Genomic DNA, 16,693 nt, shown 5'->3' with positions numbered 1-16,693 from the left:
GGTGGTAGATGAGATACATACAGTGTAATGTAGGTGGTAATTTGTAATAAACAAAATACATGGTGGTACGGCAAATACTAGGTGGTAATTGACAATTTTCACAACTATTAATACGGTAAATTATATCATGCTCCCAGGAGTAGGGAGCATGGTACTCCCAAGGGAGTTATTAAGGAAAAATAAATAAAAAATAAAAATTATAAAAATAACCACCCACTAATCCACTATATTACAATTAGTTACGCTGTTGCTCTAATACTTATGTTATTCTACAAAAACTCTATCATGGATCTATTACTACTCAATTACGTAAATTTCATGTTTTTTGGCCAAATTATTTTGCATTATTCGCTTTGCTACTGTCTATGGAGCAAAACGTTCATGATTATTATTCCGTTTATTTGAACGAGTCCGCAAATGAAGATATCGACATCCACAAAATATAAATAAATGATATATTCACATGTTATATATTGTGAATATGAGGTTTATGTTTTGCGTATATGTAATCTATATGCGATGAATATGTAGTTATACTTTGTGAATATATGTTAGGTTATGTTAGATTAATATTTATGATAACCTCTATGTATTTGTCATATGTATTTGTGAATATGTTAATTAATTGGGTGAATATGTGAGTTTTAATTTGAGAATAAGAAGTCTGATTTATATGAATATGTCAACTATGTAATGTGAATATTTTATTGTGATGAACATGTCAATTATATGGTGTGAATATGCGAGTAAAACTAAAATAAACACCAAAATATATCAAATGTGATCTCAAATTATAGAGGAATCAAAATCACGAATAATGGTATAATTTTTAAATTTTTCTAATTTATGAAATCTAAGTTTTAATGGTTTTAAAAAAACTAAATTAAAGTTGGAGTATGAAGTACCATACACCCAGGTGTATGGTATAACGATTGGCTATTAATACCAAAAATCTCACTTCAGTACATCATCACACAACACCACCCTCCACTCTTTTCCCCTAAATCTCCGCCCCTTTTCAAGAACCCTAGAAATCAAAATCTAACCAAAATCAAAATCAAAGGCAAACCCAGTAAACCCTTTTCAATCAAAAGATGAGAAAACTCAAATTCACAAGAATATGTGGTGAAGAGTATAATGTAGTAATTTCAAGAAAACCGAAGGAATACAAGGATTATGAATGTTATGCTTTTAAACTTATTTCTAAGTATAATCCAAAAGCTATATTTAAGTATTTAAATTCACACAGAAAAAATGAGGTGGAAACAACTAAATTTAGGGATCAAGCTAGAATGCATTTATCTGCAATTGGTTGGAGCTTTTGGTCTAAGGTTAAACGAGGGCATGATGAATGGCGGTACGATTCGCCGTCTGGTAAAACTTATTATTCGTTAAATACTGCATGTAAAGCAATTTCAAAAGGGATTGAATCGAATTTTAGTGATTCTGTGTGTTCTGATGTTGATGATGGTGATACCCTTTTAGTTGATTGTGATGAATACCCTAGAAATTGTGGAATTTTTGGGGAAGATGGGGATTTGGGGGATGATTTTTGTTGTAATGTAGTTGATGATGAAACCCTTTTAGCAGATTGTGAAAATGTTGCCAGAAATTGTGATTTGGGGGATTCTTTTGGTTATAATGTAGTTGATCATGCAAAAGTTTCGAAATATCGCGAATTTGTAGGGAAAGATGGAGATTTGGGGTTAAGAAAGTGTAGGGAGAAGAGAACTAGGTATGCATGTGCAGGAAGTGAAGTTCAGGAAGTTGAAGATGAGTTTAGGGTTAGTAGTGATAGGTTGGATGATGAGTATTGTACTGTAAAGGTTAAATCCAGGCTAGTTTCGAAGAAAAGAAAGCAAAAATCGACTAGGGTTCTTCGATCGAGCAAAAGGGTACGTCAATTGGGGGCTTATAGTGGATCAAAGAACCCTAGGACTGTTCTGTCATGGTTGATTGAGAACAATGCAGTTGTGCCAAGGTCGAAATTGTATTATTTGAAGGGAAATAGTGATGTGCCCTTGAATGAAGGAAGGATTTCGAGTGATGGGATTAAGTGTAATTGTTGTCAAAAGTTGTTTAGTTTAAGTGGGTTTCAGGCACATGTTACTGGTAATAACATTAGTAGGCTAGCTGAAAATTTGTTCTTAGGAAATGGGAAATCTTTGGTGAGTTGTCAGGTGGAGTTAATGAGGAAGAAGATTTTGAGGTTCAATCAAGAACCAGTGGTCCGGGCTACTGGAACCGGATCTAGGTCTAAGTTTAGGTCGCTGGCGGGGTTGCGGTCTGAGAACTGTAATGACTATGTTTGCTCAATCTGTCATTATGGTGGTGACCTGATTTGTTGTGATAGATGCCCATCTTCGTTTCATGCAACCTGCCTTAATATTGAGGTGGGTTTTCTGTTGAGTTTATCTGTAATTCTCTAATTAATGTTGGGAAGATTTGCTGAGAATAATCTGGAGTTTGTCTGATCCGTCAATAGAAATCTCGAAAATTTGCTTCATTTATTCTGATTTTGCACTACTTTAGTCAGAGAGCACAAACGATCTCCGACACAATCTATGATGAGTAGACCTTCATGCATTGTCTAGATTATACAGAAAATATGCGAGATTTTGTGTGATTTCCATTTACTGGTAAAAGATGGTGCAAAATCAGAACTAATAAGGCAACTTGGGATGGTTTTGGAAAGAGTTGATCTTAAATTAATTATGTCTGATGAGACGAACTTCGGATTATTGTTGGTTATTTTTTCTTACTGTTGTGTTAAAGTTATCTTTGGTACTGATATTTACTGTTCTTTTATAGAGGGTTCCTGAAGGTGACTGGTTTTGTCCATGCTGTTGCTGTGGGATTTGTGGTGACAGTCAATTTGATAAGTTGTCCGAACAGTTTGCTGATGATAGCCTTCTTCGTTGTCATCAATGTGAACGTCAATGTAAGTTCTGCGATTTTGGTTACCACTAAATTTGGGAGTGTGCGATTTTTTCAAGTTTTCAGGCTCTTAATGCTGTTAATTCTCTCTTGCAGTTCATGCTCGGTGTAAGAAAGACCGAGGCGTGGTTAGTAGCGAAGAACATTGGTTTTGCTGCAAAACATGCGAAATGGTATGAACATTGCATCTTGTTTCGTATTATCTTGTGTGTAGAAGATTTTTAAGCATTTCATAACTCAAATCTTTCAAATGAGTTATTGATTGGTGATACGCATGAACAGCTTTGAAACCTGTCATTTAGAAAGGCTTTATAGTTGTTCATTGTTATTGTCTCCTTTGTCGGCTCTAACCCATGTTGAATGTTTCAGATGCAGTGGGGCCTCCAGCAGCTTCTTGGCAAACCGATTCTTGTTGGTCATAATTTAACTTGCACCTTGATCAAACCAATGCAATATCAGGCAGAAGATCGTGTAGATTATGATTTGGCCGCCATGGCTGAAAATTATTCCAAGCTCAGTGTTGCTCTTGAAGTAATGCATGAGTGTTTTGATCCAGTGAAAGATCCTAAGACTAAGCGAGATCTTGTTGAAGATGTTCTTTTCTGCAGGGGGTGAGTTTCTCTGGTTTCCCGTCACAACCATACAAACTAGTGCTAGTCTTGTTTTATCCTTGTTTTTACGTCAACAAATCCCTCAGCCCGTGCATATGGTTTTCGTTTAATCATGCCTATAAAGGAAACATTAACAATTCGCTAAGATGACTAAAATTGAATGCATGAACTATTTACGGGGAGTATTTTCTCTATCGTGGTCTAACACCGTTCTTTTGAATGATGTCCAGGTCTAACCTTAACAGATTGAACTTTAGAGGATTCTATACAGTTCTTTTGGAAAGAAATGATGAGATGATTGCAGTTGCCTTATTAAGGTACTTGATTAATTCACATTAAATCTAGCAAAGTTTTTCATTTGAACACTTGTTGAATTCTAACATTGTCTTTCAATTGTTTAGGATCTATGGAGATAAGGTGGCTGAAATGCCGCTTATTGGGACACATTTTCAGCATCGTTGTCTTGGAATGTGTCGCATCTTGGTGAACGAGATTGAGAAGGTAAATTCCATATTCTTTGTGCATTTGTATGTTAACTAAGATAATATTTGCATTGAACATCAGCATAACACAGATCTGTAAAACAACACAGCTTGTATGTTAACTAAGATAATATCTGCATTGAACATCAGCATAACACAGATCTGTAAAACAACACAGCGCTTTCTAATGTTTTAACTAGAATTTATAAATAAACTGCTTCCGTGTATGAATATGTGCACTGTTTTCATGGTAAGATAGTTTTCTATAGACATCATGGAGTTTCCGCCATTTTTAAAGAACTCTTGATGAAATTCGACCTTTTTTGGGAATGATTTCATGTCGATTTGTAATAAATGAAAATGCACTATTGGATTGATAAATTTATGGGAGTCTTTATTCGCCTTTCTTTGTTTTGTGTATTTTTCAGACTCTACTGAACCTAGGAGTGCAGAAACTAGTCCTTCCTGCCTCACCAAGTATCCTTAACACTTGGACTACTTCATTTGGTTTTACTCCTATTACAGAATCAGACCGATTAGACTTTCTGGGGTTCACCTTCTTGGATTTCCATGATACCGTCATGTGCAAAAAACTCTTAAGGAAACGTCCTATCCCACGAACCCACCGGTCAAGTAATAAGCAGATTATCCTTTATAAACCTACTCAAAATATAGAAGGAAGCAGTATCAATCACGAGGGGAGTAGTAGCATGTCCGGGGTTTCACAAGAAGAAGAACGTCAAGGGAGTGATAAGGTAGACCGAGGGGCACAAGCAAACGTTACTTCAAAAATTTTAGTTCGTGAAAAGTTGGAAAGCGATAAATGTTCTCTAAAGCTAAAATTCTGCATAAGGAAGAACGGGACTGTGCTGATGCCTCTGGTTCCTCAAACTAACTACTCGAAATTTGAAGGAAGTTGTAGATTGGTTTCGCCTTTATGATTACAAGTTCGAGCTCCCAAGTTTTTGCTACAATGAGGATTGGTATAACTCAGGCGTGTTTTGTTGAGGGATGATTCCTTTGAAGCAGCTTTGTAACGCTTGGATTTTATTCAAGTGCAAATTTATGTTGGCGGTTCTCTTCTGTTAAGCTGTTTTAGCGGAGACATGTATATATCGGTTCTTCGGCCGAGGGCTAATTTTGAGTTAATTTTATGGCGTGTAAGTTCTCAGCGGAAACTCCAGCAGTCGATATCTGAATTGTATCTGTTTAATGGATTGTGAAGTATGTCAATGCTTGTACCGAGCTTCAACTTGGAATCTGATACAACCCTTGTTTAATTTGAAAGCTTGCTTATCTTACCATTCAGGAGGTCTGGTTTAAGTCCATTTAATTTAAGACCACTCGCAAGTCGCAACCCTACTTTAATTTTCAATTCATATAAATTGATTGTGGGTGCCGTCGCAACCCTACTTTAATTTTCAATTCATATAAATTGATTGTGGGTGCCGTCTAAACTTCGGACAATTTTAACCAATAATTTGTGCTTACCATTAGACCGCCTTTTCTATTTTCATATAAGTTTCTCATGATTTTGTTGAAATTAATTATGATTGTGACTTCTATAACGCAGATGGAAAATGATTAGAGAATCAAGATATACGAAGCATAACCTGAAGTTATTCATATATCTTGGAGAATAACTTGTGTTTTATGATTGATATGTAGTAGATTTCATTTCGACACACGATGAAACATAACCTGAAGTTTAGTAAGCCAGAAGGAACGATAAAGAATGTCCCGCACAAGTCCGAAAATGCCAATCTATCACCTAGGTGGGCTCCGAGTGGAAGGTACAATCTCAGGAAAAAGATAAAGTTTCTTCTGTATGAAAAAATCTTACAAATTACAATAATCTATCAAATATACATCTCAGGTAATAAGTTAAGAATCGCATCATGTTTGTATGTTGAGCCTTGAATTGTATCCCAGCTGAACCATATAATATCAAGTTCAAAATTGGAAGAGGGTCAAAAATTTTGCATTTCCGTCTATGGACATATGACTTGGTATAGAAAAGACCAAAAGTATACGGAGTAAAAGTTTTCTCCGAGCTCCAAACTCGTCTCAGTCAAGATTTCAAATGGCACTTGAAATCTCACCTTGCCTTGAAGAAATTCATACCATATACGTCATGCCTACTTGCATCAAATGCGAGTGTGGGACACTCAAGTTCGAAATCCCTCTCCTGGAGTTTTTCCGTAAGAAAGCATAGAAATAGTTCACGACAAGCTTCTTGAGGAACCAAGAATCTTTTCTTGCCCTAATGTCACCGTGACCAAGTAGATAAACCACCCCAGATTCCTTCGCCCGCCGAATGAAAGAGAGCTCTCTCTCAAGACTTTGTTCGGCATCAGATGATTCTGATTCTGTCTCTGACCTCGCCTCTCTTGAGCTGCTTGGTTCTGAAATGATCCTACTTGTGTCATTGAAATCAGTTAAAAGAGGAACACCGAGCGAATAGACACTTCCATTTGGAGCCACGAGGGACCTTGCCTCATCTTCAGTATCTCCATCTCCATCACCGTCACTTTCAAGTGATAGTTCCTGGGCTTCGCGGCGAATAAATTTCTCAAGACTTTCAATTAGCAATTGTTCAAATGTCTGGTGAGTCTCTTTGCGAACATCTTTATAACCATACCTGCCCACCAAAGTTGGAAGATATCATGTAAATAACTCATAAAAATATCCTTTCCAATGGGGCGCTCTGAAATAGGTGAAATAAAGTAAAAAGGCTCACTAAACTGTCAGCTTCTTTGTTTACAGTGCATTTTAAAACAAAAATTTTCATCCGACGTAATTCAAAAATAGGATTCCTACTAATACAGATGTGAAGTTGCATAAAATTGAAATCCACCTTACCAGGGGCAACATAGAAACATTGGCTTAATATTGTGGTTGTAAGTTGTAAGTTGTAACTGATAAAATTATAATTATTTATCAACATTTACAATATCAAGAAACAAAATTCTGGCACACGAGGATCAAGCTTACCGAGCAATGCAACGAAACATGTGATAGCCCTTCGAGCACACACGTCTGAAGAGGAATCTTTCGTTCTGTGGCACCGATGGAACTGGAACATACTTTATGCATACAAAAATAATCATGGAGTGAATTGCAGGTAGGGTGGTTAGGAAATGGCCAAATATTGCTGGAACCCCTCTAACCAGTTCATTGTAAACCAAACCAATACCAGGAGCTCTAATTGTTCCAAGGCTCGGGCCCAGCTGTCTAAGAAGATCCATAGACATCTTTTGCTTGACTTCAGTCTCATATTTCAACTTACTTCCATAATTCCAAACCACCATCACAAAAAACATAACTACAGCAAAGACCAGAATGATCCAACTTCCATCACTGACACACCATAAAACAGATGAAAAGAAGGTTGACTCGATTCCCATGAAGACGATCAGAAAGACAATGACCATGACAATATTTATCTGCCATATAAGAAGCATAACAACGGTTACTAGAATTGTTGTCATCATCATTACTCCCATTTCAGCAATACCTGAAGGAAAGAAAATACCAAAATTCAGAAAGAATTAAGAACAATTTTGGCTAGCCAATAAACAACCACCATTAGTGGTTACACGAAGTGTTACTCTCATAGGGAGAACAAGTAGACATCCAGTAAAAATAAAGTGTTTTTTGAAAATAAGCCCATTTTATGTACTAATTTTTACAAATAACCCCGTTTTATGTCAATTTCTACAAATAACCACCTTAAATATCACTTATTCCCAAATATTACCACCTAATGTTGATTACGCTAACGAATTTTATAAAACTCGATCTATATATGACATTACGACTTAAAACTTATACAATATACCTAAACTACCCTTACCTTATTACACACAACCACCCATTCATTCACTCCCTTACCCAAATCAATCGACAAACCCAACACCCAACCCAAATCAATTGTTCATACTTCATCCCTCTCTTTAGTCTCCCTCTTTCTGCTCTCTCTTTCCCCTTTCTATCACTACTCCTAACGGTAACATCTCACATGTCTTGGATTAAGAAACTACGTCAGTTTGATAACAAAAACATTCATTTCACTATTGTTAATTAGCATTACAGAAGAACAGTATAAGAAGTGCTAAATGTTACCTACCAAAACAAATAACAGCAATATTGTCCCAACAATGGAGTAGATGCAAAATTCTAAAACACGGTACAAAACTTTGTATAAGAAACAAAACAAACCAAAAAAAAAAAAGAACGTTTAAGCCTCCCAAAATTATTGGTTCAGATTTGGGGTTTAGGGTTCTTCGCAAATGCTGATTTGGTTGATTTAGTAGTTGATTTGGTTGATTTCGTAGTTGATTTAGGTGTTGCTGTGAATTTGGGGGTTTGTCAATTCAGTTGGATGAAGGAATGAATGGTGTGTTAGTTTGAGGGTGGTGTAATAAGTTAAGGTAAGGGTAGTTTAGGTATATTGTATAGTTTAAGTGTAATGTCGTATATAGATCGTGTTTTATAAAATTCGTTATCGTAATCAACATTAGGTGGTAATTTTTGGGATTAAGTGATATTTAAGGTGGTAATATTTGGGATTAAGTGATATTTAAGGTGGTTATTTGTAAAAATTGAAATAAAAGGGGGTTATTTGTAAAAATTAGTACATAAAAGGGGCTTATTTACAAAAAACACAAAAATAAAATTCAAGATTTATGAAGTAAAAAAGGGCTACTTCTAAGAATTGTCAATTGCCTTACATGTGTACACTGTAAGCAGTGACTGAGTAATGCCAAAGATCTTTCTATGTTAACGACAACTTTTCGTACGATAAAAGCTGAAATAAACCAGCTGGATATATGTTGGCTGATGAACATTTGACACGGAAAACGTGCATAACTTTCAGTCATTCGTATCGACTAGATTTTACAGAAGTGCAGGGAATACGGAGATTGTAATCTGAAACATACATGTCTTATAAAAGTTCTCAATCAGAGCATTCAGCAGGAAGACTCAGGCCTGCTCATTTGAGTGTTTGGTTCCGTGATTCAATCCATATTTTTTTCACACACCCACTCCCAATTCTATGACTTTGTCAGAGGTTAAAGTTAAATAAACAAAATATACAGGGAAGGAGCATTTCACTAACTGAGGCACAAGTAATCAAATTGTCTGCTTGCATAGCACTAGCCTCAGATATTCTATCACTAGGTAGAGCAGAGCCACAGACTCAAACATTACCAATCGTACATTCGCATTCAACTTGTGCCACAAAACAGCCTCCACCACAATGTATAGCTTCCAACACATAATATCTCAAAATTCAATCTAACCATCCAAGGAAGGGTTCTTTCACTTTATATTCAGGATAGTAGATGAGGGGAGGGGTGGAATAGTAAAGGTGCAAGGGTAAAAAACAAACGTGAGTAGGCAGCCAAACTAGAAAGTACCATAAGCATTCCCGATCTCTGTAATGCTCGGAACAGCACAAACCAACACCACACAGGCTGCAAGCAGAAACCAATTGAGTACTGGAATGTAGATCTGGCCCATGAATTTTCGAGATGTATGCACGATTTTGAGACGAGGAAAACAGCCAAGTGAAGTTGATTGCTTTATACAAGAAAAAGTAGCTGTTGTCATCGCTCGACTAGCAATTAATGCAGCAACATTAGCAATTACAAATACTGGCCAGAAAGCTCCGCCTGAAGAAAAGGAAATTAATGATTTTTGTTAAGAGTTTCTCTAATAACAACTTGACAGGACTAAGAGAAAGGAGCCAGAATTTTCAGAAGAGCTGTAAATAAACTTGAGAACAAGGAGCAACACTTGACAATTCAGATTGCACAGTATCACCAAGAAAACCAAATGTAACACCGATTACACTCACACACCATCATCTGCATACACATGAAATATGAAAATAATCTCCAAAACCATTCTACGGTAAGCACCATCTACTCAAGCAAATCCAAATATCCAAATAGGTTGATCATGTGCAAATTGATTACTGAGCAAAAAAATCCTCAGAATATCAAAAGCACTCTTTAGACAATACAGTGTAACATTTACTAGTTCTTTATTGATATTAAAAATGTTCAGAAGCTTCCTAAATATCAAATGAGAAGTACCATGACACAATTACATATGATGGAACCAGTGAAAAAGCTTATGTCACTCTTTTTACTCCCTATCTTCCCTTCCACTTCAACTGCTCTTTCGAAGGCAAATTGCAAGTCTTTTTATCATTAAAAGGAAGTGAACGATGTAACGTAATGTAGAAGTGGGATGATGCCCAACTTAAACTCTTCAATGATATCACTAGTGAGACTTACTAGGGATAGAGGAGTAAAATGCTTGGGCACAGTCGCCTTGATTCTGCATAAGGTACGCTGCCTGACCAAGATAACCAAGGATGAGGCATGGGAACACGAGAAAGACAAATGTGAGCTGCAACAACCAACAGAAAGTTAAGATTCCGTCAATCCAACCATATGCTCAAGTTAACCAAATCATCGTAAGTCTGCATTAAACTAGAAATGCATACCAACACATCCAGTATACCTGAACTGATCTCACAGAGAAGTAGCAAAGATCTGCAAACATAGCCTCAGCACCTAAATCAAAATCGCACTTCATCAGTGCCAAAACAAAACAAAACAAAACAAACAAACAAAAAATTGGAGAAGGAAGACACTTACTGCATTGCAATATTCAAAAAATAATTCCTATTAATATGTGACACGCCTAAAATGTCGCACTAAAAGACGGCCAAATTAACAATTTATATACCACTAAACACACTAATTAGCACTAATTATAAACTAGTAAAATAGCAAGCAAGGGGTCGAACCCAAGAGAAGATGGGTTTTGCAATAGTGAAATTAAAGAGCAATTAGAACAATTGTGACAACAATAACATCAAATATATAAAAAGGGGGGGTTTTGGTTGAGTTTTCAATTGTGACAAAAGCAAGACAAATTCAAACAAGAGTGCAAAGCAAGTAATCAATCAAGAGTTTAAAGATGGAAATTAATCAATATTAAGAAAGACTTAACCCGACCCAAAGTTTGGCACTTTAGTTGACAAAACCCCTCAATCAATCCTTCAATTATATATTATCACCCTATTGTGAAGATAAATCTTCTAAATCTCCTTAGTAATGGCCAAATGACAAGGAAATCACACTTAATCAAATAACCCAACTTATCAATTCTACCAAGTAGAAATCACATACATTGGTCAAATTAACAAGAAGATATGAGCACAAGAGATTCAATAGAGGTAATTAGACACAATGAAATCACAATTAATGCCTAATTACAAGTTAATCCTTTACTTGCTAATTAAGCCAAGAAGAAATCACATTCATTAGCATAATAACAAGGTGTTGCAAAGATGGGATTACAAGGAAATCACACTTAATAATCCCAACAACAATAAATTAAGGAACTTGATTAATTAAGCAACAAGGAAATCACACTTAATTACTCAATATAAACAAGGATTCCAAAATTCAAACAATAAACACAAAAGGATTAACAATGATAATGAAAATTAAGGAAGGATTAAAGAGTCTTACAACCAAAGATTAAGCCTTGAGTCGGATTAAGAAGGGAGATTAGTTCTCCATAATTAGATCTAAACCCCAATTCAAAAGATGAAAATATTCCCAAATTACAACTTGATTAATTTAAAGTGAACAAAAGATCTTGAAAACCTAGAGGCAATCATCTATATATAGTCTAGGTATGAAAGGGATTAATGGGTCATAACATGGTGCAAGCCCGTAATCAAAACATGCTAAAACACGCTGAAACCCAGATATTTCGCACAGTGCGAAATATGGGTCCTGGAATTTCGCACGGTGCGAGTTCCCTGCTGGACAGCATTTTTTTCGAAGGTCATATCTCTCTCGTTACTTGGCCAAATGAGGCGTGTGACCTACCGTTGGAAAGCTAAGAACATAAGCTTTCACCTCCACTTGGCCTTGCATCGATACGAGCTCTAGAACTCAAGATATACCCATTTGAAGTCGATCCTTATGCAAACGACGCTTCAAATCTTCAATTGCTTCATCATTTCACTTCTTCATGTCTTAGCTAGTCTTCCTTCTTGCTTGTAGGTGTTTTGTACCATGGTAGACTTCAAGACATGCCTTTGCTTCCGATCATTGCTCAAAACTCCATTACTTACTCGGCATTAAGAATATGGTAAATGTGACGTAAATCATGTGAAACCACGTCCCAATGCCGCTTTATTATGCATAAAATAAGCTAAATATATAGTAGAAATACGAGCCTATCAATATGAATTGTCTTTAACAGTATACTATACTATACGCACCTTCAGAGTATACTATACTATACTATGCTATGAACACACTAGCAATTAGCTACAAGTAGAGATTGTGTGAGGCATATTGTTTAGGGTTGTATTTTCTAAGAACATCTAAAAATATTCAAAAACATACCATTATAATCTAAAAATACCCCATATTGTACCTCTACGGCTCTCTTTTCCTAAATCTGCACCCACTCTCAAAATACGACATGATGACAAGCCGCACAAATTTTTTAAAGCTCCTAATTTTTAGAACCATAAATTTACTGCAAGTACTTTATATTGACCTGTTCTTCCTGTGCATCTCATATGCATCAAGGACTCCAGATCCCATTATGCTTAAATGTCAATCTCCTAGCCAGTCCACCAAAAAACAGATTTCACACTATAGAAGCATATTACAACTTAAAAAAGATCTAATGGGAGGAATGGGGACGATTCTAGAAGGCAACGGTATGCTTTATTAGCAGACCGCAAATCAGTTTGGGAATAAGGCTTTGTTGTTGTATAGCGGGAACGGAAGACTGATTCCACAACCATGCCAATTACCTTCTCACTCCTACACTCCTTGAATAGAACTACATCTCATCTGTACCAGTTACATGATTAGTGGTTTCATCCAGTATACAGTTGCACCACTAATTAACACTTAATGGTCTTGAGAACCAGTTATGCATCCACTCGTTTGCCACACAGCCACAGGAAATATTATTAATTTATAGATTCCAAGGTAGTCAATAATTCAGCGAGTCTAGTAATATGCTACATGCCTACATGTACGGAGTAGATGTATACAAAAGATAGTTGTTTATGTAGATGTATATGGTGTACCTGTTGCACACAGGAGACAACCTCCAAGAGAATACCAAGCCTGAACTTTGTTCCTCTCAAAATAGTAATAGATGTGCATAGGGTTAAAAGCTTTCCAGACATCTCGATCATATTTAACCAAGTTGTAAATTCCGATCCAAGCCAAACAGCAAAACCATATAAATAAAGCAGGGCCGACAATGAATCCCATTTTACTTGTCCCATATCTTTGTACGCTAAATAATATTACAAGAAGTGTCACTGCAACCATCACAACTTCCCCTGAACAAAAGCAAAATGATACAATCAAATGATACAGAGAAAAGAAATATTCCAGCTTTTATGGAGGCTACATCACAAATATCCAACAAACCGAAAGTAAAGTATACATTACGGAAAGGAAGAGAAGAGTTATAAAAAAATACTAATAATAACTAGTTGTAAATTTACCTTGTTTTATCCCAGATATGCCAACCTTCAAACCCTCAACAGCAGACACCACTACATGAGCCGCAAAAACATAAGAAGTCAGGGAAAAAATAAATTTTGTATTTAAAAAACACAATGCTCTAAACGTTGTCCGATGGCCTAACCAGTTGCAGGGTAATGCTATTCATGAAGAAATGAACAGTAGCAAAGAAGGAACCATACCTGACATCGCAGGAGTAACAACTCCATCAGCTATGACCATAGCTGTACCAGCTAGAACTAGCATCAGGAGAATCTTTTTTAATCCTCCGGAAGTTTCTAACCGCTCCTTGAGCTTTAGTGACCTCTCGAGCTCTGGAGAGGGCACCTTTAACCTAAAGCTTGATATACGAGCATCTGATGGAAGTTGATTAGCAATCAGACTAACCTTAGCATGCCTACAAATCAGTGAGTATAAAGCAAATGTGCCACCTGTAGTATCCCATTGATGAACAATATTCATGTCAGACCTAGGACTTATAGTCTCATACTAGAATGAAGTCTCCACTATACGATAGTTGCAATACGAAGAATACACTATACCTTCACCATCATCATTGGCCAACAACACAATGAGCACATACTTGATTAGTGGGATCAGGATTAAGGTATAAAGAACAAGAGATAATGCTCCAAGCACATCCTCTTTTCCATTAATCGGGGCCTTGTCAAACATTACGCTGAAAGTGTATAATTGACTAGTACCAACATCACCGAAGACAACCCCAAGTGTCTGGAGAACGAGTACAACATTCCTCCAAGGACCAAATTCCTGTAAATAAGATTTTCAGGTTTCGATTTTGAATTTAGACCACAACTAAACTATTACCACCACTACAACTCGTCTAACAAAATATCAAAGAAGGATTTAACAAAAGCTTCAGATTGCTAAAATCATTCCAATAGCAAAACTCAACATTAGATTAAGATACTTCCCAATACATCCAGGTGCTTAGATACTCACATCTCGGACGTTATTTAGGCAACTAAATCAGATACAATAATGAAACTAAGAAGTCTCAAGGACTCCTTCAGATATACTACTATATTTGTTACCAAAAAAGGATCAGCTCCTCCTCCAACAGTCCAACACATAGCTGCTACAACTTGGATAAACATGTCCTCAACACTCTCAGCAACTCCAACATGTATAATCATCATCACCAATCTGACATACGACGCCTCAAAATGTCAACAAACATATGAACTTGCAACATTACTAAATGCTCTCTAAATCAACTCCATATTTATCACTGATCTTACAATTGAACAAACTGACATACTCCTCATCAACACCAAATCTTTCCCTCAAGAGAAACTTCGTATTTATCACTAATCTTATAATTCAACATACTACATTACAAAATAAAAATCAAAGAATCTAGGAAAACAAGCTAAAGCCTAATTCACAAGCCTAAAAGAAGTAATTAATCATTAAACTTCGAATTAAACCTATCATGCAATGGATAATACAACAAAACAGATCAATGACCTCGAATTAAACAATATTGCCAACTAAAATAAACCTAACAATCTAAAAGCCTAAATCACAAGCTTAAAATAAGTAATCAATCACTAAACTTCGAAATAAACCTATCATAACACCGGTAAGATAATACAGCAAGATCGAGTAAATAACAAAAAACGACACGAAATAAACCTATCATAACAATTATACATACTAATTAAACTCAAACAATCAATCACAAGCTTAAAAGAAGTAACTAAACAATAAAATTCAAATTAAATCTAAATTAATACCAATAAAACAACAAAATCGAGCAATAAGAACACAAAGAGAATAAAAAAGACCTCAAATTCGTGACGATGACCAGCACCAGGAACATCAAGAGCTTCAACATCGAATGAATCAACCCTAGGACCAGTACGAATCAATCGTTGTTCGACATTATCATCATCTTCGGAATTTTCGGCGAATCTCGACGGCGATCCTTCATCATCATCGTCATCATCGATATCGGAAATATCGTCGTCTTGGTAAACCCAACGTGACTCCATGGAATCCGTCTTTACTAAGCTTCCTCTCTCTTCGCTGTCCTCCGACGCCATCGCCGTCGCAGGCTGATCGGAGATATAGAGAAGTGTTGTGAGATTGAAAACCTAGAAATTGGGGATCGGAAAGAGGAGGGAGGTGGAGATTGATTGATTAAGTAAGGAAGCCATGGATGGAGGAGTCATGGACTCATGGAGGTGGAGGTATGCACAGTAGTGACTGTGTTTAGTGTTCGAACATGGATTGGTGCGACGATTTTGGACGGTCGCATTCTTGCGTAATGTTTACGTGAGACGGTTTAGAGACAAATTGATACTTCCTCCGCTTTTTTTTCCGGAGTATTTTATTGAGGTAAACACTAGTCTTAAACCCGTACAAATTACACGGGTTGGTATTTTTATTATTATATTTTTCGTCCTTTAATTATTGTCATATTTTTCAATGCGTATCATAATTTAGAGGACGATAAGACGCTCAAAAATCCGTCTTGGCGACAATGACGTCACATGTCTTAAACTTGCAGTAAATTAAATTAATAGGCGAAATTATAAACAAATATATCTAATATCTAATAATATGGGCTAATTAAATTATATATGACAAATTATATTTATATATGATAAAGTATAATGGCAAAATGGTCCTATCAAATAGTCCGGACCAATTTACCTATCAAATCTGTCCTGAGAAAACCTGAGTTATCAGGCAGAATGGCAAAATGGTCAGTCCCACTTAGTACTTATGATGTCACCTTTGAACCTCGGACGGCAATAAAATCTCAGGCCTTAGTAGACTTTGTGGCTGATTTCAGTCCCAACCTAGAACCAGACCTGATAAAAGAGGTCAATTGACTAGACACCCAAAAATCAGATCAGCTGGATCCTGCACGTTGATGCAGCAACCAATATGAAAGGAACTGACCTAGGGTTAGTACTAAAATCACCACAGGGGGATATAATAGCTCAGGCTGTTAGTTGTGAATTCAAAGCAACAAATAATGAGGCTGAATGATAGCTAGACTCAAGGTATGTATAGATCTTGGCGTGCAAAATCT

General features: G+C 36.3%; 2 protein-coding genes across 4 annotated transcripts; one reads left to right on the top strand and one right to left on the bottom strand.

Moving 5' to 3' along the window:
- Positions 1-968: 968 nt before the first annotated feature.
- On the top strand, positions 969-5,331 carry LOC141634313 (increased DNA methylation 1-like). Of its 2 annotated transcripts, none has more exons than XM_074446537.1 (7): positions 969-2,393; positions 2,812-2,941; positions 3,034-3,110; positions 3,307-3,548; positions 3,779-3,865; positions 3,950-4,049; positions 4,459-5,331. In XM_074446537.1, exons 1-7 carry the CDS (start codon positions 1,095-1,097, stop codon positions 4,969-4,971), a joined length of 2,448 nt encoding a protein of 815 aa, XP_074302638.1. In that variant the 5' UTR covers positions 969-1,094; the 3' UTR covers positions 4,972-5,331. The 2 variants fall into 2 exon arrangements, with proteins under 2 accessions (XP_074302638.1, XP_074302639.1); XM_074446538.1 differs by having other exon boundaries at positions 970-2,393; positions 4,556-5,331.
- A 500-nt stretch (positions 5,332-5,831) lies between these two features.
- On the bottom strand, positions 5,832-15,959 carry LOC141633749 (potassium transporter 7-like). 2 transcript variants are annotated; one of them, XM_074446166.1, is made up of 11 exons: positions 15,438-15,953; positions 14,682-14,793; positions 14,169-14,397; positions 13,809-14,057; positions 13,608-13,658; positions 13,179-13,439; positions 10,568-10,620; positions 10,339-10,453; positions 9,454-9,708; positions 7,025-7,547; positions 5,832-6,671 (listed from the first exon to the last, which is right to left on the bottom strand). In XM_074446166.1, exons 1-11 carry the CDS (start codon positions 15,485-15,487, stop codon positions 6,149-6,151), a joined length of 2,421 nt encoding a protein of 806 aa, XP_074302267.1. In that variant the 5' UTR covers positions 15,488-15,953; the 3' UTR covers positions 5,832-6,148. The 2 variants fall into 2 exon arrangements, with proteins under 2 accessions (XP_074302267.1, XP_074302266.1); XM_074446165.1 differs by lacking the exon at positions 14,682-14,793 and having other exon boundaries at positions 15,438-15,959.
- Positions 15,960-16,693: the final 734 nt, after the last annotated feature.

The sequence above is a fragment of the Silene latifolia genome, chromosome Y (genome assembly GCF_048544455.1).
Source record: "Silene latifolia isolate original U9 population chromosome Y, ASM4854445v1, whole genome shotgun sequence".
NCBI classification, from domain to species: Eukaryota; Viridiplantae; Streptophyta; class Magnoliopsida; order Caryophyllales; family Caryophyllaceae; genus Silene; species Silene latifolia.
The sequence above is the reverse complement of the archived record's forward strand: the minus strand, read 5'-3'. Positions and strand labels throughout refer to the sequence as shown.